Source organism: Ruditapes philippinarum, unplaced genomic scaffold (genome assembly GCF_026571515.1).
Source record: "Ruditapes philippinarum isolate M1 unplaced genomic scaffold, ASM2657151v2 ctg57_1_1_1_1, whole genome shotgun sequence".
Taxonomy (NCBI): Eukaryota; Metazoa; Mollusca; class Bivalvia; order Venerida; family Veneridae; genus Ruditapes; species Ruditapes philippinarum.
Window position 1 is genome coordinate 803093 of NW_026855294.1, and position 26141 is coordinate 829233.

At 32.7% G+C, this 26141-nt stretch overlaps 1 protein-coding gene across 2 annotated transcripts in view; it reads left to right on the plus strand.

Moving 5' to 3' along the window:
* LOC132742814 (uncharacterized) overlaps positions 1–23562 on the plus strand; it is a 51675-nt gene extending 28113 nt beyond the window's left edge. For both annotated transcript variants that reach the window (XM_060731303.1, XM_060731304.1), the window contains exons 3-5: positions 14930–17129; positions 17772–17830; positions 23398–23562. In XM_060731303.1, coding sequence (XP_060587286.1) covers positions 14945–17129; positions 17772–17797 — 2211 coding nt within the window. In that variant the 5' untranslated portion in view covers positions 14930–14944 and the 3' untranslated portion in view covers positions 17798–17830; positions 23398–23562. The remainder of the gene's footprint in view (positions 1–14929; positions 17130–17771; positions 17831–23397) is intronic.
* The last annotated feature ends 2579 nt before the right edge of the window (positions 23563–26141 follow it).

Sequence of the window (26141 nt, forward strand, 5' to 3'; positions counted from 1 at the left end):
TACTTTGATTCTACAAAATATTTAAGTTTTGCTAATATCCTGGACTGTCCGTCATAAGCCAGTGCCTATTTTTTACAGCCCATTCCTCAAAAACCAGTCCCCATCTGCCGGGACATTTCTTGTAACCAAGTGACCATATCCCAAACCATCCCTTTTAGTCCAGTGCACATATTCCAGACAAACGCTCATAACCTGGTGTCCATATCTCAGACCATCTCTCATAACCCAGTGTCCTTATCTCAGATTATCCCCCCTAATCCAATAATCTATCTCTGACCATCCCTTAAAATACAGTGCCCATATCCTAGACCATCCCTCATAACTCTTTGTCCATATCTCAGACAATCCCTCATAACCCAATGTCCTTATCCCAGACCATCTCTAGTCCCCATATTTCAGGCCATCACTCATAGTGTTAATATTTAAGCCATTTCTCAGTGATATATTATAAGCCATCCCTCATAGTGTTAATATTTCAGGCCATTTATCGTAGTGTAAATATTTCAAGCCATCCCTTATAGTGTTGATATTTCAGGTCATCCCTCATAGTGTTAATATTTCAGGTCATATCTTACAGTGTTCATATTTCAGACCAGCCCTCATTATGTTAATATTTCTGGCCTTCCCTCATTGTTAATATTTTATGCCATCCCTCACAATGTTAATTTTGCAGAACATCCCTCATAATGTTAATATTTAAGGTCATCTTTGACAGTGTTAATATTTCAGGGCATTCCTCACTACGTTAATATTTCAGGCCATCCCTCATAGTTCAAATATTCCAGATAATCCCTCATAGTGTAAATATTTCAGGTCCTCCCTCATAGTGTGAGTATTTCAAACCATCCCTCATTATAGTGTTTATATCCGAGGCTCTCCCTCATAGTGTTAATATTTCAGGCCATTCCTCATAATATTAATATTTCAGGTCCTCTATCACAGTGTAAATATTTCAGGACAACCCTCACAGTGTGAATATTTCAGGACATCCCTCATAGTGTTAATATTTCTAACCATCCCTCATAGTGTTAATATTTCAGGCCATCTCTCACAGTGTTAATATTTCAGACCAGCCCTCATAGTGTTAATATCCTATGCTATCCCTCTGAGTGTTGATATTTCAGGCCATCCCTCAGTGTTAATATTTCAGACTATCCCTCATAGTGTTAATATTTCAGGTCATCTTTCACAGTGTTAATATTTCAGGTCAACTCTCATAGTTTTAATATTCCTGGCAATCCCTCATAGTGTGAATATCCCTGGCCATCCTTCAAAGTGTTAATATTTCAGGCTATCCCTCGTAGTGTTAATATTTCAGGCTATCCCTCATAGTGTTAATATTCCAGGCCATCACTCACAGTGTTTATATTTAAGATCATCTCTCATATTTTAGGCCATCCCTCATAGTGTTGATATTTCAGGCCATCTCTAATAGTGTTAATATTTTAGGCCATTCCTCACAGTGTCAATAGCCCATGCTTCATAGTGTTAATATTGCATGCCACCCCTCATAGTGTTTATAAATATTTCAGTCCATCCCTCATAGTGTAAATATTTCAGGCCATCTCTTACAGTGTTATTATTTCAGACCATCCCTCAGTGTTATTATTTCAGGCCATCCCTCAGTGTTATTATTTCAGGCCATCCCCCACAGTGTTAATATTTCAGGCCATCCCTCTAAACCAGTGCCTACATTTCCTGACAATCTTGTGCACCCCTCTGCACAACACTCTATCAACATAAAGACTGAAGTGAAGTTGAGTAACTGGTCATGTTAACTCCCTTTATCTAATGTGTAGTGCGAGCCCACGATCTTTCTATCGGAAAAACAAACAAACAAACATATTTCAGACAGTACCCATATCTGAAACCTTCCAGCATTATGTGAAAGCCTACATTGTATTCCTAGACAAACCCAATGCACTTCCAATCTTTCCCATTAGAAAAATAGAGAGACAAAAAACAAATAAATAGAAACAAAGTTGATGTAGAATTGATAAGCTGATATTATAAATAATTATCGTGAGGAATTAATTCTTCTTAAAGGGTTTTATATCTGGATTAATCTTACTTCTTACCATTCAGGTGAAATAAGAAAGAAAACAAAGACATAGAACTTTATAAAAATAACCCCTACTCAATTCTGATGATGAATTAGCTTTACTACAGTCAAAGGGAGATAATTAATATGTAATCCTTGTTTTTAAAGAGCAGACATCGTGAGGACTGTGTGCATTCTGCTGTAATTATTTCACATTAAAAGGGATCTTGGCAGAATGTAGTAGTTAATAGTCGGGATAACTTATTTTTAGGACTTGTGTAACATGTATTTTACATTGTCTGGGTATTAAATCATTTTATATTTTGCGTGGGGAATATTTATTTCAGGCTGTTATACTTATATGGTAGAAAGGTTTCCATTCACTTATTAAAAGGCATGCAATTTTGGTGCTTGGAAAAAAAAATGTTTCAAGTTTGTTTTCCTTTTTTTTGGACACACTCAGAAAATGTCATGAGTTCAAAGTATTTTTATTTTTTTAAGTGATGGCAAAACTTATTAATTGAAACTGAAGAGAAATTTTAGTGTGTATTATTTTTTTAAACGATAAATGAAAAAAAGAAAGAATTAAAGTGTTATAAGACTATTGTTTAGAGTTCTTTTATGTCTGCAATTTTAGAAATTAAATTTTGTTTTATTTCCCTGTAGATAAACATTAACATAGGGTGTTTTTTTCCTTGCATGTCTTTTTATAAGGTTTTTAACATGACGGGTCTGGAAATAATATTCCGAGATTTGTGTACCATTTGATGAAGGCCTAAACCAATAATTTGTGTCCAAATTTTCAAATCATTCCCTCATCCATTTTTCCAGAATATTAAATTCTATTGTGCAAAATGACCTTCACTTAAAACGGGCTTGGAATTGTAATAGTTATCAATTTTCAATTTAATTCCGAGTATATTTCGTTATTATTATTTGCAATTTTTTTCTTTTTTTATGTCCTTCCAGTGATTTATGTAAAAAGATTAAATGTTATGTTTTAAGAATTTTGACCCAAGTGCAGCTCCTGAGTAAGATTATCAAGATAGCTCCTTTAAGATTGTCAAGATGGTTTATTTAACATCATTCTTGTTCTTCAGAATAAAATTATTGTTGTTGTTGTTGTTCTAGAAAATGTAGCATGCTCATTTTTCCCAAGATCACTCAAAAGAACTTCAAAACGAAAGAAGAAAGCTTTTTATGTTTACTTTTTAAAATGATGCATAATAAACTTTACTAAACTAAGCTATCAGGGAGGGCTATTGAAAATATTAACATAAAGTCTCATTGTTTATGCATTTTGTATTCCCAACCCTGTTTGCATTCACCTCTTTGATCTTACACAGAATTGATTCGATAACAATACAAATATAACTTGTTTAAAAGATACGGCTTGTTTGCGTACTAATTAGTTCCGATTTAAAAACGCTTGTTGCTACGAGCCGAAACAGTTCTTCGAAAGAATGTTATCGTGATTTGAGCAGAAGACGTTTGATTTAACGCACTTGCAGATTAATTTCCAACTGATATTAATTATCGTAAGATGAAATTCTACCATATTAACATACAAACGGCATAGAGGTTTCATTTATCAGTCGTCACATAGCTTGTTTAATTAAACTCAAATAAATGAGAATTTTAGGGGATAATGTACGCGATTTGATGAAAAGTTTGCCAATTATTCTAACTCTTTGTTCACGTTTAATAGGATTATTTGTGACACTAGTTGAATTGAAATGAAAGAGAACGTATGTAAGCATGAAATTGATGGAAGACGCATTTGAAACGTAAATGTCCTTCCCCGTAGATCACCCCTTGCTTTTAGTAATTAAGCCCGTTTAATTTCACATACGTCATGTAGATTCACAATCAGGGAGTGTTATTTACCTCATTTAAGAAATACTTTTTGAAATCTCCGGGGTTTAAATATGAATTAAATAAACACTTCTTACTGCTGATTTAAGTCGACATTTTTTGGTAACTGGTATTTTAAAGTGACAGACAATTTTATTAATCACATGCAGGTGCTAAATGATTTCTAAAATGAAAAATTATGTGGCCAAAGACAAAAGTGATCACATTTTGAACAAGGATAGTTAAATTTAAGGATTAGTTATGTCAAAGTTCAAGCCTACTGGCACAAAAAAATTTGTGCTGTTTTTGACATGTTTAAATTCTGACTGATAACTCCGTAAATGACAGGACTTCACTGCTTATTATAAAGTAATTGACTTGATTGAAAAAATTTCTAAAGAGATCAGTCTTGAATCATTGGTCAGATGTAAAGTCATTTGAAAAGAACCGGCAAATCAAATAATTGACAGTTTTCGTGCTTAAAAATCTTTATATAATAGAACAATAGGTGTTGCTCCTGAGTGATTGAAAAGTAGATTTAAAGTCTATTTAAACCAAAAATTTAGTATTGCTGTTGCTTTTAAAGTCAAATGAAAAGAAAGAGACAAATCAAATAATTGACAGTTTTGGTGCTTAAAAAATCTTTATAAATTTAAAGAACAATAGGTGTAGCTCCTGACTGATTGAAAGCAGATTTGAGTCGTGCCATGACAAAACCAACATAATGGGTTTGCGACCAGCATGGATCCAGACCAGCCTGCGCATCCACACAGTCTGATCAGGATCCATGCTGTTCGCTATCAGTTTCTCTACTTGTTATAGGGTTTGTAAGCGACCAGCATGGATCCTGATCAGACTGTGCGGATGCGCAGACTGGTCTGGATCCATGCTCGTAGCAAACCCACTATGTTGGTTTTGTCGTGACGCGGCTCAATTTAGTATTGCTGTTGATTTTAGAAGTGATATAGAATCTCTACTTTATTTAAGTTTATTAAAGGAGAAAAAAAGTCATGAATGTGATTTTTTTTACTTCTAAACTTGATTAAATATTTAAGCAACATCCTTTGTGCGCTTATTTTTTCGCTACAATTTAGGTACGAATAAAAAAAAATCGGAAGTTCTTGAGTTAACAAGTTGGCACGGGGAATAATTTCAGCATTAAGACTATCAGACCAACCGGCCAATCGACTTTGTTCATTAATTTCAAGTTAATTTCTTCATTAACACGTGCACTGATATGAAAGAAATTTCATAGTTATCATGTAAAAACAGTAGTATCGTATAATTTCACAGAACCCCTCTCTTAAATTAAAATCAATCTCCTTCCAGCTTTGATGTTATTTAATCAAGACATATTTTATTACCTTTTATCTTTCGACACAGCAAAAATCAGAGGGAAATAGGGCAAATTAGTTAAGATTTAAGTGACCCATGATGGCTGCCTGTAATCATTATCCAAGTCATATGTTCTAGATTGCCAGGGAAACATTTTGGCATTTTAAAATAATGAATTAAAAAAAAATTTCGCTATTAAAACTAATATTTTACTAGAAACATTTTAGAAGATTTCAACTCGGAGACATAGTGCTGATGTTAAGCAATTTTCGTGGAACATGGAAAAGGGCATGATTTCAGTTTTGTTTGTTTGTTTGTTTTTACGGCAATGTTTGTGTCATTTTTTCAGCAACATTTCTATAAATTATTCATTTAGGAAGAATTCTTTATATCTGTACCAGTCCTAACCAGCCTTTATACTGATAGGTCCACAGAAGTCACTTGAACCACAGAGCCAGAGGTGCCCAATGCATTAACCCTTACCATGTTTACTGTCATTTTTCCTTTTTCCAATCTGGACAAAACTGTTCATCATTCTTCAGGTAACATTTCATAATAAATACTGACTGAATAGCAAACAGTGCAAGAACATGATCAGACAGCATAAAAATGTCGGCCTATCAGATGCCTCTGATCTTGGTCAGACCCGGCCACTTAGGTAGATTCAGTTGCGGCTAGCAGTGGCTAAGAGTAAAACATTTGAGTCGTGTCATGACAAAACCAACATAGTGCATTTGTGACCAGCATGGATCCAGACCAGCCTGCACATCCGCGCAGTCTGATCAGGATCCATGCTGGTCGCTTACAAACCCTATAACAAGTAGAGAAACTGATAGCGAACAGCATGGATCCTGATCAGACTGCGCGGATGCGCAGGCTGGTCTGGATCCATGCTGGTCGCAAACCCATTATGTTGGTTATGTCATGACGCGGCTCATTTCACAAGACGAACCATAGTTATAATTGTCATTAACCAGATCATTGTAGAAAACATTATGCATTCAGAAAGCCTATCAAACTTACAAATCTATCTGAAACTTAGATCCATAGGTCTTACATTATAATGCTGAACCATCATGTAACACAATGTTAAGCTGAATGAATGCTGATTATTATCTTGCAGTTCAGCTTCAAAGCATCTGACTACCATCTGAAATAGGCTGAAGAGGCTTACACCTGGGTTCAAACTTGTTCAGGGTATAGAATATGTCTGGGGGAAAAAACAACTTAAAAAAGCCTCTAAAAATATGTCAGTTTCATAATTTCAGTCTTGTTTCAGATTCAGCAAATGATCAGTCTTGTTTCAGAAATAAACAAAGAAAGATATAGCCAATTTAACTAGAAATCAGATTGGCTGATTTTCAGCCACTTGCCCCTCTTAGCTTTAGATTTGACTTTTGCAAGGGACATCTAACTTTCATCTACTTAACAGGAATTATCATTTGTGGTGGCTCATTTGTTGGAATGGTGTTTGAATCACAATAGATTCTTGTTGATTCATCTTTTGGAATGGCGTTTGAATGACACTCATTCTTGGTTGTTTATCTCTTGGAACAGTGTTTAAATGACTGGATAAATCAATTGCTATGGTTGATTTGCTGTAATAACGTTGAAATGAATGGTGCACACATTCTTGAAATGGTGTTTGAATGACTGGCAAAAATATTTGTTTTGGTTGATTTGTTGGAATGGTGTTTGAATGACTGGCACACATATTTGTTGTGGTTGATTGGTTGAAATGGTGTTTGAATGACTGGCACAATCATTTGTTGTGGTTGTTTTGTTGGAATAGGGTTTGAATGGCTGACACAATCATTTATTGTGCTTGATTTATTGAAATGGTGTTTGAATGTCTGGCACAATCATTATTTGTGGTTGATTTGTTGAAATGGTATTTGAATGCATGGCACAATCATTTGTTGTGGTTGATTTATTGGAATGGCGTTTGAATGACTGGCACAATCATTTGTTGTGGTTGATTTAATGGAATGGCGTTTGAATGACTGGCACAATCATTTGTTCTGGTTGATTTGTTGGAATGGTGTTTGAATGTCTGGCACAATCATTTGTTCTGGTTAATTTGTTGAAATGGTGTTTGAATGACTGACACAATCATTTGTTGTGCTTGATTTGTTGAAATGGTGTTTGAATGACTGGCACAATCATTTGTTGTGCTTGATTTGTTGAAATGGTGTTTGAATGACTGGCACAATCATTTGTTGTGCTTGATTTGTTAAAATTGTGTTTGAATGACTGACACAATCATTTATCGTGGTTAATTTGTTGAAATGGTGTTTGAATGACTGGCACAATCATTTGTTGTGCTTGATTTGTTGAAATGGTGTTTGATTGACTGACACAATCATTATTTGTGGTTGATTTAATGAAATGGTGTTTGAATGACTGGCACAATCATTTGTTGTGCTTGATTTGTTGAAATGGTGTTAATAGTGTTTGAAAGACTGGCACAATCATTTGTTGTGCTTGACTTGTTGAAATGGTGTTTGAATGACTTGCACAATCATTTGTTGTGCTTTATTTATTGAAATGGTGTTTGAATGAGTGGCACAATCATTTGTTGTGCTTGATTTGTTGAAATGGTGTTTGAATGAGTGGCACAATCATTTGTTGTGGTTGATTTGTTGAAATGGTGTTTGAATGACTGGCACAATCATTTGTTGAAGTTGATTTGTTGAAATGGTGTTTGAATGACTGGCACAATCATTTGTTGTGGTTGATTTGTTGAAATGGTGTTTGAATGACTGGCACAATCATTTGTTGTGCTTGATTTGTTGAAATGGTGTTTGAATGAGTGGCACAATCATTTGTTGTGCTTGATTTGTTGAAATGGTGTTTGAATGACTGGCACAATCATTTGTTGTGCTTGATTTGTTGAAATGGTGTTTGAATAACTGGCACAATCATTTGTTGTGCTTGATTTGTTGAAATGGTGTTTGAATAACTGGCACAATCATTTGTTGTGGTTGATTTGTTGAAATGATGTTTGAATCACTGGCACAATCATTTGTTGTGGTAGATTTGTTGGAATGCTGTTTGAATAACAGGAATACTCATTCAAGATGAATCATCAATTAAAATGGGGTTTAATTTCATGGAACACTCTTTTATTTGTTAGAATGGTGTTTAAATCACAATTATTTAATATTTTAAGATATTTAGGGGGTAAACTAATGACAATCAGTTCCATATTCAAAGAAGATGAAAAATCTTGAAAACAATGTATTGTTTAACTGCTGTGTCACCATAATTTATAAACATATTGGCAATCACATAAATGAATAAGTAATCTAACTATTCTTGCTTGAAGGATGCAAATTATGGGTATTTAAATAGTTTTGCATTTATTCCATAAAAAATGTCATTGGTAGTATTGATATAAGAGTAAGAGTTTTGTAGGAGGATTTTCAACATTTGTCCCGATTCCTGAATAAATGATAAATTTGTTGGAAAGTATTACTTCAGATATCGCCTTGATGGGTATCTAATTGTTAGAAAATATTAAAGCAGCTGTCTCATTGCTTGATAATAAAATGTTCTCATCATTTTAAGTGAAAATAAATAAGAATTTCAAGAAAACAATAGCAAATAATAAATTTTACAGAAAGGAATTTTCAATTAATCTTTCATAATTTATGTAGCATATTGCATATTAAAGATTCACTTGTATTTTATGACATGGTTGCTTTAATTTTGTTGGGTTCCTTTTTGTTTTTAATTTATTTTATGAATCAAAAGAAAATGTATACAGTTTTATGAGAGCATGTATGCTGCTTTTCATATATTTTTGTATACCATATTAAAAGTGCTTTAATTTGCATTGCTTTATAAGAAAAGTTGCCCTTTATAATTTTTTTAAAGAATTGTCTTTGAAAAGAAACTGCAATTAATGTTTTGTATTTCTTTTAATCATATGAGGTAATTCCACTAATTTTGAAATAATTAGATTTAAAGTACATTTATTTTTTCCCTATTTAAAGTAATGCAAAATCAGTTTTTGGAATGAATCTTTCAGAGTTATATATGACACAGTTTCTTTAACTTGGAATTGCCTAGAAGAGTAGACTTTTTCATTAGATATTGATCTTTGGAATAATTGCAGATGGATCATTATTTATGTGTTTCTTCTGCAAACAGTTATCCTCAATTACTACGATATTCCATCATTTTATGGTAGAAAGAGATTTTGTCTAAGGAAATCTGCAGAAATAATTGTTGAAAGATATTTTGTCCCCAGTTTGTGACATCTTGATAAATGTTAAAATAAAGTTTTTTTTTGCCTATTTAACAGTGATGTCAAAGTTTCCTAGGAAAATTAAAGCTCTTCTTAAGTTTTATTGTTACAAATTGAAAATGTTTTATATGCTATTTTTATGCTAGTTTTTTTACCCTATTGTTTTATTTGTCTTATTGCCTATAGTTATATTTGATATTTTTATCAAAATATGCATTAATACCAGATTTTGTGGCTTCATAAAGTTTTTACTTTACAATTTAAGTTGTATGAAATATTTGCAAAAATGAAGAATTTTTTGCCATTTCTTATTTACTAATTTTGCTTTATTTTTGCTTTAGTTTATTGTTTAAACTTTTGTTGCTTATTTGTCAAGATGCAACAAAAAATTGTACCATCCTGTTATTGATTCATCTTGTTGTTTCTGAAATTGTCAATCATAGATTTTAAATATTTATTGGTTGAAATGCGCAAAAAAATTGTCATTGTCACTCTTAGATATGTATTGACAGTGTGTACCAGTCTTTATGTTCTTGTCATTGTCATGTCAAGTGTTTTGTCATAGTATTGTTCCCTGTTTTTGTCACACTGAGTTTGTCATATTTACATGTCCTCAGATTTTCCACTTTCTTATTGCCAAGAACTTTTCCAGATTTTTGTAGTCCCCCATTTCCCCAGTAGCATTGCCATTGCCAGGGACTTTGTCAAGTTCTTATTACCAGATGTTGCCTATTTGATCAAATATTGTCAGAACAATTTGCCACAATTTATTTCAAGAGTATTGCCAGAAATCTTTTTCAGTTTACTGTCACATTTTAAAAATTGTCTGACAATGTGCAACATTTTCATTGTCAGTCATTTTGTCTCATTGTTATTGTCAGAACAATTTTGTCACATGATGCAAAAGAGAAGAAAAAAATCATGCATAAGGTTTTGATTAGTTTTCTATTGTTCAAGGTATCACTCATGAATTCATAACCATAAGTCTGTAGATATAAGTTGTGATGAAGGTGGAAGGGAGATAACTCAAATATACAGATAAGGCAGGTGTATGTAATGGGTTGTTAAGTTCCCTCAATCAAAATTGTATGTTCATCAATGAAGAAATAGAAATAACCGACACAACCTGATTTTCAACAATATTCATTCTTTCATATATTTTTTGTGTGCGATTTAATTAGAGTAACTCCAATGCTTCACTAAAGAATGTCTTAATGTAAACGGAGGCTGATAAAACGGGAAAGGTTTTATTTATCTAAGTCGGCCCTGCTAGGATATGTGTTTTCCAATTAACTGAGTAATTAGGATGCAGGTGTTAAATTGAAGTGTATAAAATATCGGTGATCTGAATGCATTATAGACGAAATGTTAATAGTGTATGGGATGGTTTTCAGATGAAATGATAATTATATAGTAATTATTTTGTCATTAAAATTCTTTATTATTATTATTATTATTATTATTATTATATACGCACTTGATGTAGAATATATTTTCACTGTTTTCAATGATCTTACCTTTTGTCATTGTTCGTCAGGGGCGACTTATGGGTATATTATATATTAAAGTATTTTCAACTAAATTTGTGGTTAAAATGAAATAAGATGTTCTATGATCTGCTTTCAAAGTGATTATAGAGTGTAAGCTCGTCAACTCAGGGATCATGGCCTTGAAATTTACTGGGGTCTTGGCTATGTTAATCTTATGAAGCGTTGGCTACCTTTCAGGGATGAATAATTTTTTATTGAAACTTGTGGTTAAAATAAAACAAAATGAATTTCAGTCTGCTCTAAAGTGTGGCTGATGGGACTTCTTCCTAACCCAGGGATTGTAGGTTTGAGCCCTACTTAACAGAGGTCTTATATATGTTTCATCATAATTATGACACCAGTATAGGATAATTTCAGGAAATGTTGATTTTACTGCCAAACATTATAGTTTTGGATACTGTTTGAATATTTATTTTTTATTATTTTCCTGTGCTTTGCGTTTTAATGTAGATAATTACTTGCCTGTATCAAAATGTAACCATGCAGACTAATTGGGTTTGATGCCATTGGCTATCCAAATTTCAGAATTTTGATATGGAACTCCCTTAAAATCCTGTGACATTGGTTCAGACTCAAATTAAGGGAAGTGCAAACCTATACCACATGTACCACAATTAAAGAGAAGTCTAACCAGGCTCCATACCAATAGATGTCCAAATTTCAGAATTTTGATATGGAACTTTGTTGAATTTCTAATGTACAAAATCCAAAATTGAAACAAGATAACTACAAACCTTTCAGGCTATGCCACCAGTACTGTGCAGTCTGACCAGGCTTGATACTATTGGCTCTCCAGTTGAGTATTTTTATACGGGACTTAAATATTCCTATTTTACTGGTCCAAATTTAAAAACGGGACATAATTTTATCATTAAGTTTTGCATGGGATAAGTTTAAAGTTCTTGTATTTTGACTGAATGTATTGCTGTGTATTATTGTACTTTTTTTTTCTCGGTGACTTTGAAAGCCATATATAAGAACTTATTATATATTTAGGCTTTTAAAGTTTCCATGTTGATTTATGTTCAGGAATAGAATTAAATGAATTAGCTGAGGGATAACTGGCTGAAGTAATCCTATTAACTCGTCTAGAGCATTCATTACAATATATTCAATTAACAGTTCTAGACCAAAACATGGAAGAAGCTATGTGTGAACTGTTCGATGTATTTATGTACACAAGTGTGAGAAATTTCAGTAAAATGGGTGCCGTTAACAATTTTAAATGTCTACGCAAGCATTTTTTGCCCTTATTAGACTAATGAAAAATGTCCTTAAACAGGTCAGTGTGTTTACGGGAGAAGACGAAGTGTCATTTCATTTTGAGAGATAAGCTGTTAATTTTTGCGCATTACACGCCGTAGATGTACAAAACATGTGAGCTCATTTTTGCATTTGACTGTAATTCTATGTCTGCTACTGTGCCAAAATTGTCATAAAAGTAACAGCAGGAATAATGTCAATGTACACATTAGATACGGGTTTTGCTGTACCACATTTCATGGTCTTTATTTAGTTCAATTGTTTGGTTTGGCAGAATCTGTGGTAAATGATGTAGCAGATTCAATGACTACAAATATAACTATTTTCATGTCATAATTTTTAGGAAATTGTTTTTGTTTTTTAAGATTAAAGCAGATGGGAAAAAAAAGAAACTAACAGTATTTGATGTTTCATTGTAATTTATGAGGCAAAATTCCATCTGCAGTTGTTGCAATGATCAAAATAGTAATAATCTTATAAGTTTTTGTTAGTTTTGTTTTAAATCACATGATTACTGTAAATGTGTTATGGTGACATGCCAGCTTTATTTGTGGAAGAAGATCAGGGCGTTTTTTTTTCACAGGTAGAGGAAGTGGCCTTTCTTTAAATTTAGGGGAAAGTAACACAGTATTTTTGGAGAGAAAAAAAGGGAAGTAAAAGATGATGTTAATTGAATTTTATGGGAAAATTCCATGATTTAAGGGGGAAAATAATCCAGAGGGGACCATGCCCATTTACTGCCCTTGCTATAGAAGAATAAAGCCCTGAAGACTTGAGATGCCTCTTCTTGTACATTATTCCAAGTAGGAGTTGGCACCTGCATAGAATGTTCTTATGTCAGCGAGCAGGATAGTTACCAACAAGCAGTACAAACAATTTGATGGTTAATGTTCATAAGAACCTTTACTTATATATGGCAGCAATATGTGACCAAAAGCTGTAAAAAGCCTTTAATGATGTACTTTTGTGCCGGGAAATACATGTGTTACGCATGTGAATGGATTCATTCCATAAATTTCCTTAAATGTTTGGCTTTATGAAGCAATTTTTTAACTGTCTGGCTCTATATGGCTACAGGAAACTTTTTAATTCTTTGTACATATATAAATACATACATACATTCTTAAAATTTAACGTTTTTTGGCAAACAGAAATGATTTATTTAAAGCTGTTAACTTTTATTCTTTAGATTGCCCATTTACTTTTAAAGTTTACTTAGAATATACGAAGATAATAGCTCAATTTTGCTTATATAGTCTGGAATTGTAAACTCATTTTTCAAAATCTAAAAAAAAAAGAGTAGATTTGTAATTTTGTATGCTGTCTAGTTGGAACAAATGGCAGGAAAATGGAAGCCAGAGCTGCGGAATTAGTTGATATCAAACTGTTTAAATAACGTCACGCAGATCTTATAAACTTGGTGGTGTTTCTGTTGGTATTTCAAGAAATTTTGCTTAATAGATTACATAAATGGCAAATGCCCTGTGGCAAAAGACCCAAGTGACTAGTAGTAGTATAGACGAAGATAAGGTCACCGTCTGTTCACTATTCAATCAGTACTTATTTTGAAATTTTTCCCTAAACTTTCTGATGGTATGGTAAAAATTGAAAGATTGACAAATTTGGTAAAAATTGAAAGATGGACAAGACCATTTATCATGGTTAGGGTTACTTATATAAAGCTTGATTATACGCCACTTTCAGATACTTCCTATACAAATATGTCAAAATTTATTCAAAATTGCTATTTTTAGGGTTGACTGCAAAACTGCAGTAACTTACATGGCATTAAAAGGAATTACAACAGTCTTGCAGTCAACCCTTGATTTGGACTATGATATGGTTAACCATATCTAACCTGCTGTAGCTCACTGAAGGGTTGTCTTGTTTTACTAGGGGTCCCACATTGTGCCTGAAATAATGCAGACAGTGAGATCTGAAATTTGAGGATCCTCCATCTGTAAAAATGGAAAAATACCATCTTAATTTGACTGTCAAGTGTTGTTAAAAACAAAGGTGAAGGCGAAAAGAGACAAAATATAGTGGTAAAATAAAATTGCAAATGTGATAATAATAAAGAAAATGATAATATTGACTTGAGCTCATGAAGAGAATGTAAATTACAGACATATGATATGAAAACTTGATTTTGTATTATGGCATTGAAACATTTCAATGACTTTAAAATCAAGCAAAATATAGGGGGAAATGTCAAAAGCAAACATGTTTATCCAATGGTATGTTAGATGTAAGCAGTGATTTGTCTGTACTAGTAGTTTGAAAATATGCCAGTCTGTGCATAATTTCTGGCCTCAAACTATTGGCTGATTAGTTTTAGCCTTTTGTCTATCAAAATCCCTAACATCAATGAGCTGTAGTACCAAATGCAAATCAAGTACAAAATTAAGCAAGCAAATTGTGCGAGGTAAGGGTAAATAGGGGATCAAAATTTAATACTGGTTCTCTTGTTTGAAATGTAGTTCAGACCTTCAACTGATTTCTTTTACACTGACTGCATTGTGCAGATAAATTTCTTAATTTTGTAATTCCCGAAAGGTTGAAACATATTCATATAGACTTCTCAGGTCAAAAGATGTTTAACTGTGTTTAACTGTAAAATTGTTTCCATTTCAGGTTAAAGGTTTAAAGATGGCTTCTGAGGAAACGAGTGAGATGCTGGAATCATCTAAACCTCAGTTAGACCTCCGTTTTGTAGACCATGTTGAATCAAAGATACAAAGCCCTGAGAGAGAAGTTATCAGTCCAACAAAAAAGTCAATAAAAGGTCCATTTTCTGCTTCAGCAACAAGTTTAATTGGAAAGATAAATGAAAATGGTACTATGGATAATGTTAATGAAAATGCAAAATCAGACAGTAAAAAGGAAGAACAAAGTGAAACTAAGAGTAATGATAGTGGACTAGATTCTTCAAATGTTAGTTCAGAAAACAGTGAGGAACATTTTATAGACAGACAAGAAAGTTATACAGCAGTCGATGAACCAGAAGTATTAACATCACCAAATAGAACTGTGGATAAGCTGTTTAACTTTTTAGACAGTTCCTCTTCACAGTCTTTAGATGCCCTTAATAACAATAGTGAAGTCATAATAGGTGATAATGAAGAGGATAAGATTGAAGTTGCTCAAACAGATATGTATCTTGGGAAAGAGGTAGCCTTGCATGGAGGTGAAAATGGTAAAGATGAGAATGTAGAACAAAAAGAGACTGATGATGCATCTATGAATTTGTATTGGTATACCAGTAGTTTAGATGTGGATATGGCAGAATTGGAACAATTTAAGACATCACAAACAGAAGAAAGTAAAACAACAGAAACTATCACCACAAATTTACAAATAACTGTAGGAAATGGTTATTACAAGACAAAAAATATTGAAGTAGATTTAGAGCCTCAAAATGGAAGTGTGTACAAATCAGAAACAAGTTTTGATATTAAAGCAACACCTGTTAAAAGAGATAGTTGGTCTCCTGCCTTTGAATCAGCTTCTAGTAGAATCCTTGATCTAGCATCAGAACTGAAATCTGAGCCAAAGCATAAAAAGAATAAGGAAAATGAGTCTATTAGAAGTGCTGTAGAAGTTGATTTAGAAAAACACCCATGGGGTTTAGATGTGGATAGAAAAGTTATGTCTGAAGTTGAAACAGAAGGTCCTGATGATTTACCAGATATTGGTGAAATTTCAAGTAGAGATAATGTAGATAGTTCTGTAGGTCCTTATCAAAGTGAGGCCTCAGTAGCATTTATGGAGAATGAATTTTTAAGAAATACTGAAAGCTTGGAAGACGAAGCAGATGCTATAGGGTATATGGAATTGGCAGACAAACCTATTGTAGAAGTAACAAGTAAATCTGTTAAGTCACAAAAAGGTAAGAGATTGGACCAAGAGGACAAAGTGAAAACAGTTGGTGCTAAAGAAGAGCATAAACAAAAGATTGAAGTTTGTGCTGAAGATGTAGCAGATGCCATTGGTTATATGGAATGGAAAGATAAGCCAGTAGATGAATCAATAAAAGTTTCTGAACAAACAGTATTAGAATATGTTGACCATAGAAGTACAGAAAGAACTGTTGGTGAAGTAAGGACTGAAACAGCTAGTGTCACAAGTATTGAAAGTCAAATTTTAGGCAAAGGTGCAATGGTTGAAGCTAGTCAGAAATCTAAGTCAGAAGGAATAGATTCTCCTGATGCAGGATTGGAAGTTATTGAAAAGTCAGATAACAAAACTGTTCAGTCTTCATTACAAGAATCTCTAAAGGAGCCAGAGAAAGTTGAAGCAAAGCCATTTGATCCATTTAATATTAAAAGAAAATACATTGTAGGAAGAGATTCAGAAGGGACTGTGAAAAAGATGGGAGGAAAGTTAATAGGAACGGAAAAAATGGTTGATGAATATTTAGATGATAGTAACTATTCTCTTCTGTTGAATGACTGTTGGTTAAGACTTAGAAATAAGAAATTTGAAATGAAAGTCAATGCCGCCTTTGGCTATGGTCCAAATATATCACCAGCTGTAGAAATGCTTACTAATGAAAGTGATATCCAAGAAATGCTGATGAAGAAGTTTGAGAAGACATTGGAACAAAAAAGAAGGGTGTCTGAAAGACAGTTAGATGTTCTCATTGATGCTTTAGGCTTCTCAGAGTTTGTTACATTTGAGACCATAAGAAAGAAATTCCAGGTGGATGGTTTTACTGTTACTATGGAAACGACCAACTTCGGGTTCCAGGTTGGTGAGGTTGACATTGTTGCCAATAGTTTGCCAGAGATGATGACCAGTTTGAAAAACATGGATGACTTAGCTGCAAAATTAGGTATGGCTTTTAAGAAATGTTTTGATGATATAGTTAACAGTGACTTTTAAAGTAAAAACTGTTGTGGGAAAAAGAAAACTTGTATGTTATATACGCAGTAATAGTACATTTGAGTGCTAACAACAAACTTATTGCTGCTTTGAGTCGTGGGTTTGAACCTTTTGCTTATAAGTATCATATTCATGGAAGTTGCCATGACTGCTTTTGTCTGAAATTTATTTTGAAGGAGATGTTGATACTCTGTATATTAATTTAGTTTAATTTTTGTTTTTAATTTGAAGTTAAACTTATGTCTTGGATTTTAATGTTGTAAAGTATGGAAGAAATATATATGATGCAAATTACCATTACGTTAACGTTTTATCACCCCTTAGAGTGCTGGTGTCAATAATTACTTATTACTAAATATGACACTAGTATAGGGGCAAACTAACCTTACCTGTGAAGTTTTACCAAGCTCGAACCTGTTGGCTGTGCACATTTGTATTTTGATATTAATATGCTTGAAACAAATAATGGACTGCTCCAGATTGCAGACAAGGCAAAAAATTTTTTTTTTAATTTTGGTAATAAAATCGTTAATGAACAATTTGGGGCTTTGCTATCTCTATAAGTGTGTATATATTTTTCTGTCTATTATAGGTTTTAGACCATTACAAAGCAATTAAATGCTGACAAGATGACTTGTGCAAGTGGAAATGGTAAGTGCCAAGGTATTGCCAACTTCTCCAACGTTGAAGTGGATTCTTCAGAAATATCATGCTTTTAATTAGTTATTAATTCTGGCATGTAATTAAAATCACTCGAGATAATTTACGTTTTGGTTTGCGGTTAAAACCGAATGAAGTGGTGCTATTTAAAATTCAGCTGCAGTTTACGATTTTGAGAAAGTGCTGTTGCTTGTAATTTGTGTTTCTGCGGTTGGCCACAAGATAAAGACAGCCCTACTTCTCAATGAGAATGACATTTTTGTACTTGTAAATTTGTACTTTAAAATGATGAATACCTTCAGATGAGTAAACAAATTTAGAAAGAAAAAAAACATTACGAAAAAATGTAGCGAAAGAATTGTAATGATATTTCCAATGAACTTTGTTATGATTAATCTGAAATATGTCAGAATTAACTATTTTTACTACCATATTTCTACCTGTGTTACTAATGGAATGAGGGTTGTTTCTTTGACATATTTATACTTTTAAATATTTGTACTTAATGAAACCCAAAGTGAAACAATCAGACAAAATATAAAAGAGAATTTTAGCTCACCTGAGCACAAAATGTGTGCCAACTTCTTATGGTTGATGGCTGTCTGTTTTGTCTTCCCTGTGAGAGGATAAGGGTCACTGGGTTCAAGGTCACTTAATGCTTAAACAGTCAAAAAATAGATTTTCTGCATTTCTAATGTAGCCTTTATTTATTAAGAACCATCTCAAAGTATTAAGTTTAATCATTATTTATTGTGAAAAAGCTTATAGCTTATTTGAAGTGCCGTAAAGTCCTCCCAGTACTGGTGTCATAATAGAAAAATTCCATGACCCTTGTATGGCTTGAAACTACTATCCCTTGGTTAAAAGGCTGGCACCATGAACTAGGCCACCACTGACTTCAAAATATTTCAATTATAATAATTTGATGTGAGATAACTTGTTTGCATTGGTTAAACGATTTAGTAGTTTTCTTTTATTGTCATTTTCTTCAATACTAACCTAGATATAGCATTGAAACTTTATCAGGGCCAAAAAACTCTTCTATGTAGAGGCTGAATATAGGCTGCTTCCCCAACCAACTAGCCTCTTTTTCCCCCCAGTTTGGTCCTCAAAATTCCCCAGTCTTTTTAAATTTCCCATAGAATTTAGAACAAAATTAAATGATGGTGTTGAATTAAGGTCTTTTACTGCCTTATTAGTATTTCCCAGTGCTTTTTGCTTTTCTATTTTGAAGAACTTGCTAAAAGTTTGTGTTAAATTTGAGACCACTTTCCCAAAGTATGCCAAAATCACGCATATTTTCCCCAAGAAAAAGGCTGAAGCCCCTTCCCCAAAAATGGTGTTTTGGCCCTGTTTATATATGGATACACCTTGATGAGATATACTTGTCACATTTATTTTAAGATCAAAAGGTCAAGGTCTCTGTGACCTGTAATGGGTTACTAATAAGGTAAGGTTTATTTTCTCAGAAACTATTAGAATTGGAATTCACTTCCAACTTGAGATACTTGTTTACTATCAAGGGCAAATGATTCTGATAAGCAGTTTTTCAGAATTATGCCCCATTTTAAAGTTTGCTGTTACTGTATTATCAAGTTTTTAGAAAAGTGGAGCGGACTGATACTTTTAGACAGCTCTTGGTTTTAACGTGTTTTTTACTTGGCTTTAAGAAAGGAAGAAAAATCATACTCAGACATAGTTATGATTCTGTTTTTTAATTCAAATTGATTTTTCTGCATCCCTATATAATATTCTTTCTATTGAATTACATGGAAGAGTATATAAATATTTTAAGTTTCTCAATTCAATCATAAACCTAGATCACATTCTATCATTTTCACACTCGTTAGACTGTGTGCCTTATCTAAAAATGTTCCTCTCCAAAAGTTTATTAATAAATAAGAGAAAATAAGACCCAGACTTAACACAGTCTGGTATATATAAAAAAACGTAAGTATTGCTGTATTAATTAGACATGTTGAATGATGATAGATATTCAAGGAGTTATACATTAGTCAAAATTATCAGTAATCCCAGGGGCTTCTAGACAGTAAATAATGTACGATTGGCATCTTCAAACATCGAAAACAGTAATTAAGAGGTGATAATTACAAAAAAATCCAGCTGTCTTCATTAATCAACAAGGAATATAATGAGAAAATGAGGCATGTGAAATTTCTAGGCTTCAAATAGTTTCGATGTATCTGGAATTGTAATTAAAGGTGTTAGATTTAACTTTAGAATGTAAACAGTCTGATTCAAAGAATTTTAACAGTCTCGAAGTGGGGATTTTTTTTCTTTTTTCCCCTTTCTCGTTGATTTCTCTGCTTTCTCGTGCTCTTTCAAGTGCGATTACAGGTTGTTATGAAAATAAATATGAAATGCAGTCTGCACTACATTACTTGTACTGCACTGGTCTAAGGTCTGTTTTAATGTTGATAAAATCTACAGATTAAAGCAGCAGTATAATATACAGTGATATACAGTCTCCCACTGAAAAACTGCATTAGTACTTTATTTTGAGGGGGATTGTGCGTCTTGTACAGAAATTTCTTCAACTGCCAGAGACTTTCTCCTGTGAGGAAGCTGTTTGGCTGGCTTACATATGGTTGGTGGTTCTACTCGTATCCCTTGCTTGTGCCTGAAATAATGTATGGAAGAGCATCTGACGTCTTCCTAGACCAGTAAAGCTTGAAAGTGGCCATATGTTCTTTACACTGTTGGGGCAACTTAAAAACAAAAAAACAAAAAATAAATAAATAATTTGCAAATTATTGATGTTTTCAAAACTTTGATATTGATGGTAAGATGATGTAGGTTACCCTCTGCTCAATCATAAAATTTCCAGCATCATTTCACAAATTTGTAGAACCTCCCGACCCCCATCCAAGAAAAATTCAGGAGAATATGATGTAAGACAAATCAAATTCAGTTATTTTAACATTCCACTTAAATTTCTGATCTCAAGGGAATCTCCTGATGGTAAAGCAGTAATAAATAAAACACATTTTGATTGGCTTGTTTTTGCGCAATAAATTCATCTGAACCAATCAAGAGTCTTGAGACAGAAAATTGAAGTTCAAGATTAAAGAAATGAAATTACTTTACAGCCATAAGTTAGCCTCAACGTTTCCTGGTATTTTAATTTAATAAATCATGATGAGCTGGTGATAAATAAACATTATTACTCTAGTGTCAGATTTGAAATAAAAAATTCCCGATATCAGAAAGTCGTTAAACTTGTGATCTTCGAATTGCCGATGTGACCTCATTCATTCCGGTCTGGTTGTCTATTGTCCTAAGACAATCAAGTGTGGAATAATTGCTGTAAGAACTTCAATATTTTAGTCGGAGAGATCAATGGTACGGCACCACTGTTCTGACAGTTCATTATACTTCACAGCCCCGATCTTAATTAACGGTCTAAATGTCGAGACCAGAAAAACACTTTCAATACACACTAATGAAAGGAAAAAATGATAGCGAAAGCTCGTAGGACGCTAACTAATCACTTTCTTAGAAATCATTTGCGTAAAAGGCATTTTCCTGTTGTTTAATTATGTAGCTTTTCCATTTGCCGCTAAGATTTATAATTTGTTGTATTGATTGAAGGGTTGATAGGATGGTTTAATCAAATTACGCGGGGTTGCTATGAAATAGAAATATAGAAATAAAGAAAATGTTCTTCTACAGTGGAGAACAAACATCGGGGAATTAGATGTCTCGATAGAGACAGCCTATGATTTGTATAAGATTGCGGACATTTGTTTTTGACTTAAATCATATAAATGGTAAATCACTTTTGTGCATCGCTGTAATATTGTTCTAAAAAAATTTAAACGAAAGTGCGTTCCGCACATTCTTTGATAATGTTTCTGGATTTTTTTTTTCTATCGTTTAATATTAGGCAGATCGAGGTTTTGACATTCGGCAACAGATATTGATGTACATGACATGTAAATTAGCGTTTATGAACTTGGTTTCAAATAACGCATATTTGCAGTGCGTACAGCTTAGTAAATATTTAAACTTTAATTGAAGTAACTGTGAAAAAAATCCACATTGAATTGATAATGCAATTAATAGAAAATCATTAGTGTTACGATTAAAATTTTTCACATCAATTTTACGATCTTGTTGTTTATCCTTGTGTTTATGAGCTGTTTGTTGCTTTTGATTTAAGTTAATTTATGGAATAGTTGTTATATGATATTCTAGGGACATTTTTTGTGATGCGTTTAAATACGGTTGTGACAATGCATGGAAATAAATGCTTTTCCCAGATCATTAGTTTAATTTGGTCTTATTTCCTCTCCCCTTTAATGGATTTTAAATTACTTCTGAACCTTTACGATAATTTCTCTTAAAACAGCTTAGTAGCTGATTAGTGACATGAGTTTTATAAAATTGGATACGTCTAATTAAGATTTCATTATTTTCAAACTATGCGAAATTGAATAATTTGTCCAAATTGAAGCAGTAGCAGTTACGTTTAGTAGTTTCTTTGTTTATTTTTTTCCTGACATTTTCGGGAAACAATCATCCTCAATCGTTGTCTCATTTGACTGTTGATTTATTTCGTGCCCGTGTATTTTGCGCGTATTCGGCAATGAAAGATAGATCTGTTGATAATGTTTAGCAAATTATTAGATATTTCGGCAATATTTTATAAAAATGAGAACTAGCGAGCATGTTTGCCAATAGATCGTAATCGTTGATGAGCAATATCTGCAGTTTTAATGGCAATTTGTTCTCATTTAAAAACATTTTATGTAATTTAGAAACATCAGGTTAGGCCGCCATAACATTTCACTAGTTTGATTAGATACTTTCAAGATGTTTATACATTGTTTAAAAAGCTGAAACAAAGGTCACTGCTACAAATTGAGAACTTTTGGTGAAATTTTAACTAAAATACACTGGAATAAATAATTCATGGTCAAAAGTGCAAATATGTTCCCATATTGAGAGTCCTTCTGATTTGGTAAAGAAAAGTACACATGGATACTAAAGTGTAGACCTGTTCAATACAATATTCTCAGAAATTCTTTTTATTTCCAGCCCATGGGAAACTTCCGGGGGGCTTAATCCTCCTCCTTACTGGTGTATGATTGAATGATAGGGAAATATGGGTTTATTCACACAACACCAACATCCCCCCACCCCCAACCCAACCCCAGAAACAGACAAAACAAAGTGATTTTGTCCAGGAAGATGCATATCTTTTTCAACCCATCACTTTCAATATTAAAGAAATTGTACATAATACAATAATTATTGACGTGTTTAACTACTCACATGTCTTTAGTATAGTACATGTAATTATTTAAAGAAATGTCATTCTAAAGGTCAACATTACTATGACGTCAAGCCACCTAGGGTTTCTGTGTTTCTTCCAATATGATAAAATTATTTAAAAAATGATTTTGGTATTGTGATTGCAATTTGGTACTGACTATCTGAAAGTTTTTAAGCTTTCATAATTTGATCATTTAGCAATTTAATTGAAAAGTGATGTAACTATTTTAACTGTTGTCAATGACTTTGTTATATTTCAGTTTGGAAGTCTTGTTGCCATGGCAATGCAGAGTAAATGGATGACGGGTGCTTTAAATGGACCAGTAAACTTGACAGCCTTTTTGCATCCTAGCTTTTAAAACTACTGCGTGTATATCCATATAAAACTTTTCCGTATATATATCGATATATCTTGTATATTATGTATTGTCGCCTGATATTATAATTATAATAATGTATTGCTATGTGAACTGTGCACTCTGATGCCATATCACTGTTGTTGTTTTTTTATGGTAATATTTATGTATATCCTGTCATTAGAATTTAGGATCTTGCGTAACAAATTTAAAAATTTTTGCATCATGATATTATTCTAAGCTTTTTTATGAGCTTTTTAAAATGTGATATTAAGTAAGTGTCAAATAATACCTTTTATAGAGAATAAGTTACTAATATTTAAGTTAAAACTTGTGCATTCAGAAAAAAAGAAGTTATTAAAAAAAACAATATTTTTTTCATGAAAATTTTAAGTTCAAGGGAGGTAATTCTGATAAATTTTGTGCTAGAGTTGTAAACTTTGTCACATATGATGTGGTTGATGACTAGCAACCAGAATTTTCAACATAGGAAGATAAGAAAAGGATGTGTAAATTAATCATCTGAATACAGTTCATAATTAAAGATATATACATCTTAAGGTAATAAATTGCTCTGTTAAGAAAGGTGGTCTTAAATAAGAGGTTAATATATGGCAGTTCAGTAACATATCCATATATATTCTTATATAATGTTACTTATATCACAGAATAGTGATTTAGAAGTATAAATAGATATATAATAAAACCGTCATGCTTTATTCTATGATACTGATCTATCATATATTAACCTCTTATTTAAGACCACCTTTCTTAAAAGAGCAGTTTATTACCTTCTGTAAAAGAACAGTGTAAAAAAAAGTACAATGGTATACTAATAGATACCTTTATTTAAACAATATGTAACCTCTACTGTAAGACCACCTCCTTTGAAGATCTGTTTCAGTTAAATATTGAACAAATATATTGCATTTCAGTTTTATTTTAACTTTTGCCTTGTGACCATCTTTTAAATAAAATTTGGAGTTTTATCTAACCACCACCTGTCTTAAAGGTCTGGTTCTTTCTATTTACAGTTTATATATTGTATTTAAAGTTTTATTAACCTTTGTCTTAAGACTACTGGCCATTATCATTTCAATTCAACGTAAAACAAATATTATATATAATTGTATAACAGTTTATTCTAATCTCTGGATAAGGACCACCTGTATTAAACCAATTCAGTTTTGGTGTAAACATATTGTATGGAATAGTTAATTTAACCTCTAAAGACAACCTGCATTAAAAGACCACTATCCATATAATTCGAACACTGGTCTTTGTAGACAGGGATCTCTATAATCTAAGAATTATGATTACAAAAGTCAGTAATTAGTGCAATTTATATGATATGTTAATTCCAATGTTTCCGTCTGCATTCACTTTCACGTGTTGGAGAACAATAAACTTTGAAGCGTAGGTTTTTATGTTGGGGATTTGCCTAGAATCCAATACATTGTACAAATGTCCATTTTATGACCAATTTTGATGGAAAATTGACACTTTTAATGGGAGAAATTTGTTATTTTAAGCGAAAATAATGAGTCTGTGTGAACATATTTTCATCAGTTTATTACTACACTGGAAGCCTGCAATTTCATATTTGTTATTATTTCCTGTAACTATTTATTATTATTTTCATAGCTTCATATAAAAATTTTATGAATTTCACTCGTGAATGAAGCGTATAGTTGCTAGTGGTCACGTGTCATGCCTTTTCATATTAGTAAATAAATGATTATTAAAAAAAAAAAAAAAAGAGGAGAAAAGAATGGAGAAACTTTTAATTTGATAAATATATCAGTGGTCCAATTTGAATCTCAATAATAAAATATAATGGTTATTAAAAATATAGAAAAAAAAGAAAATTATGATATTATTTTAAGGATGCATATCATAAGGACTGCATAGTAAATTAAGTAAAAGTTAAATAAGTGTCACTGGAAGCCTTTCATTTACATGTATAGAGTAAAAGCAATATAAACTTCTAAAGGAACATTTTCCTGCACTCTTGTTTTTATAGAAACTATATAGAAACCTTTTTCAAGAACTAAAATTAACAATAAATTAAAAGATTAGGAGGGGAGAAAAACACATCAAATATATTTTAAGTAAACTAATAAAGTGGTACAGAACAAAATAATATGCTGCTATTTTATTGAAGGTTTTATCAAGCAAAAATTTTCTGCTTTTTAACCAGGTTTTCAACGAAAACCGGGTTATTGTAATGCCGAAGTCGGCGGGCGGGCGGGCGGGCGGGCTGGCGTCAACTTTTGGTTTCCGCTCAATAACTTTAGTTTGCTTAGGCCTATTGACACCAAACTTGGTGTATGGGTAGCTTATATCAAGAGGCAGCTTGGGATTGCTACCCAGGTGTCTGTGATCAAGGTCAAGGTCACTGTTACTAAAAATAGAAATTCAGTTTCCGCTCAATAACTTTAGTTTGCTTTGGCCTATTGACACCAAACTTGGTGTATGGGTAGCATATATCAAGAGGCCGCTTGGGATTGCTACCCAGGTGTCTGTGATCAAGGTCAAGGTCACTGTTACTAAAAATAGAAATTCAGTTTCCGCTCAATAACTTTAGTTTTCTTTGGCCTATTGACACCAAACTTGGTGTGTGGGTAGCTTATATTAAGAGGCCGCTT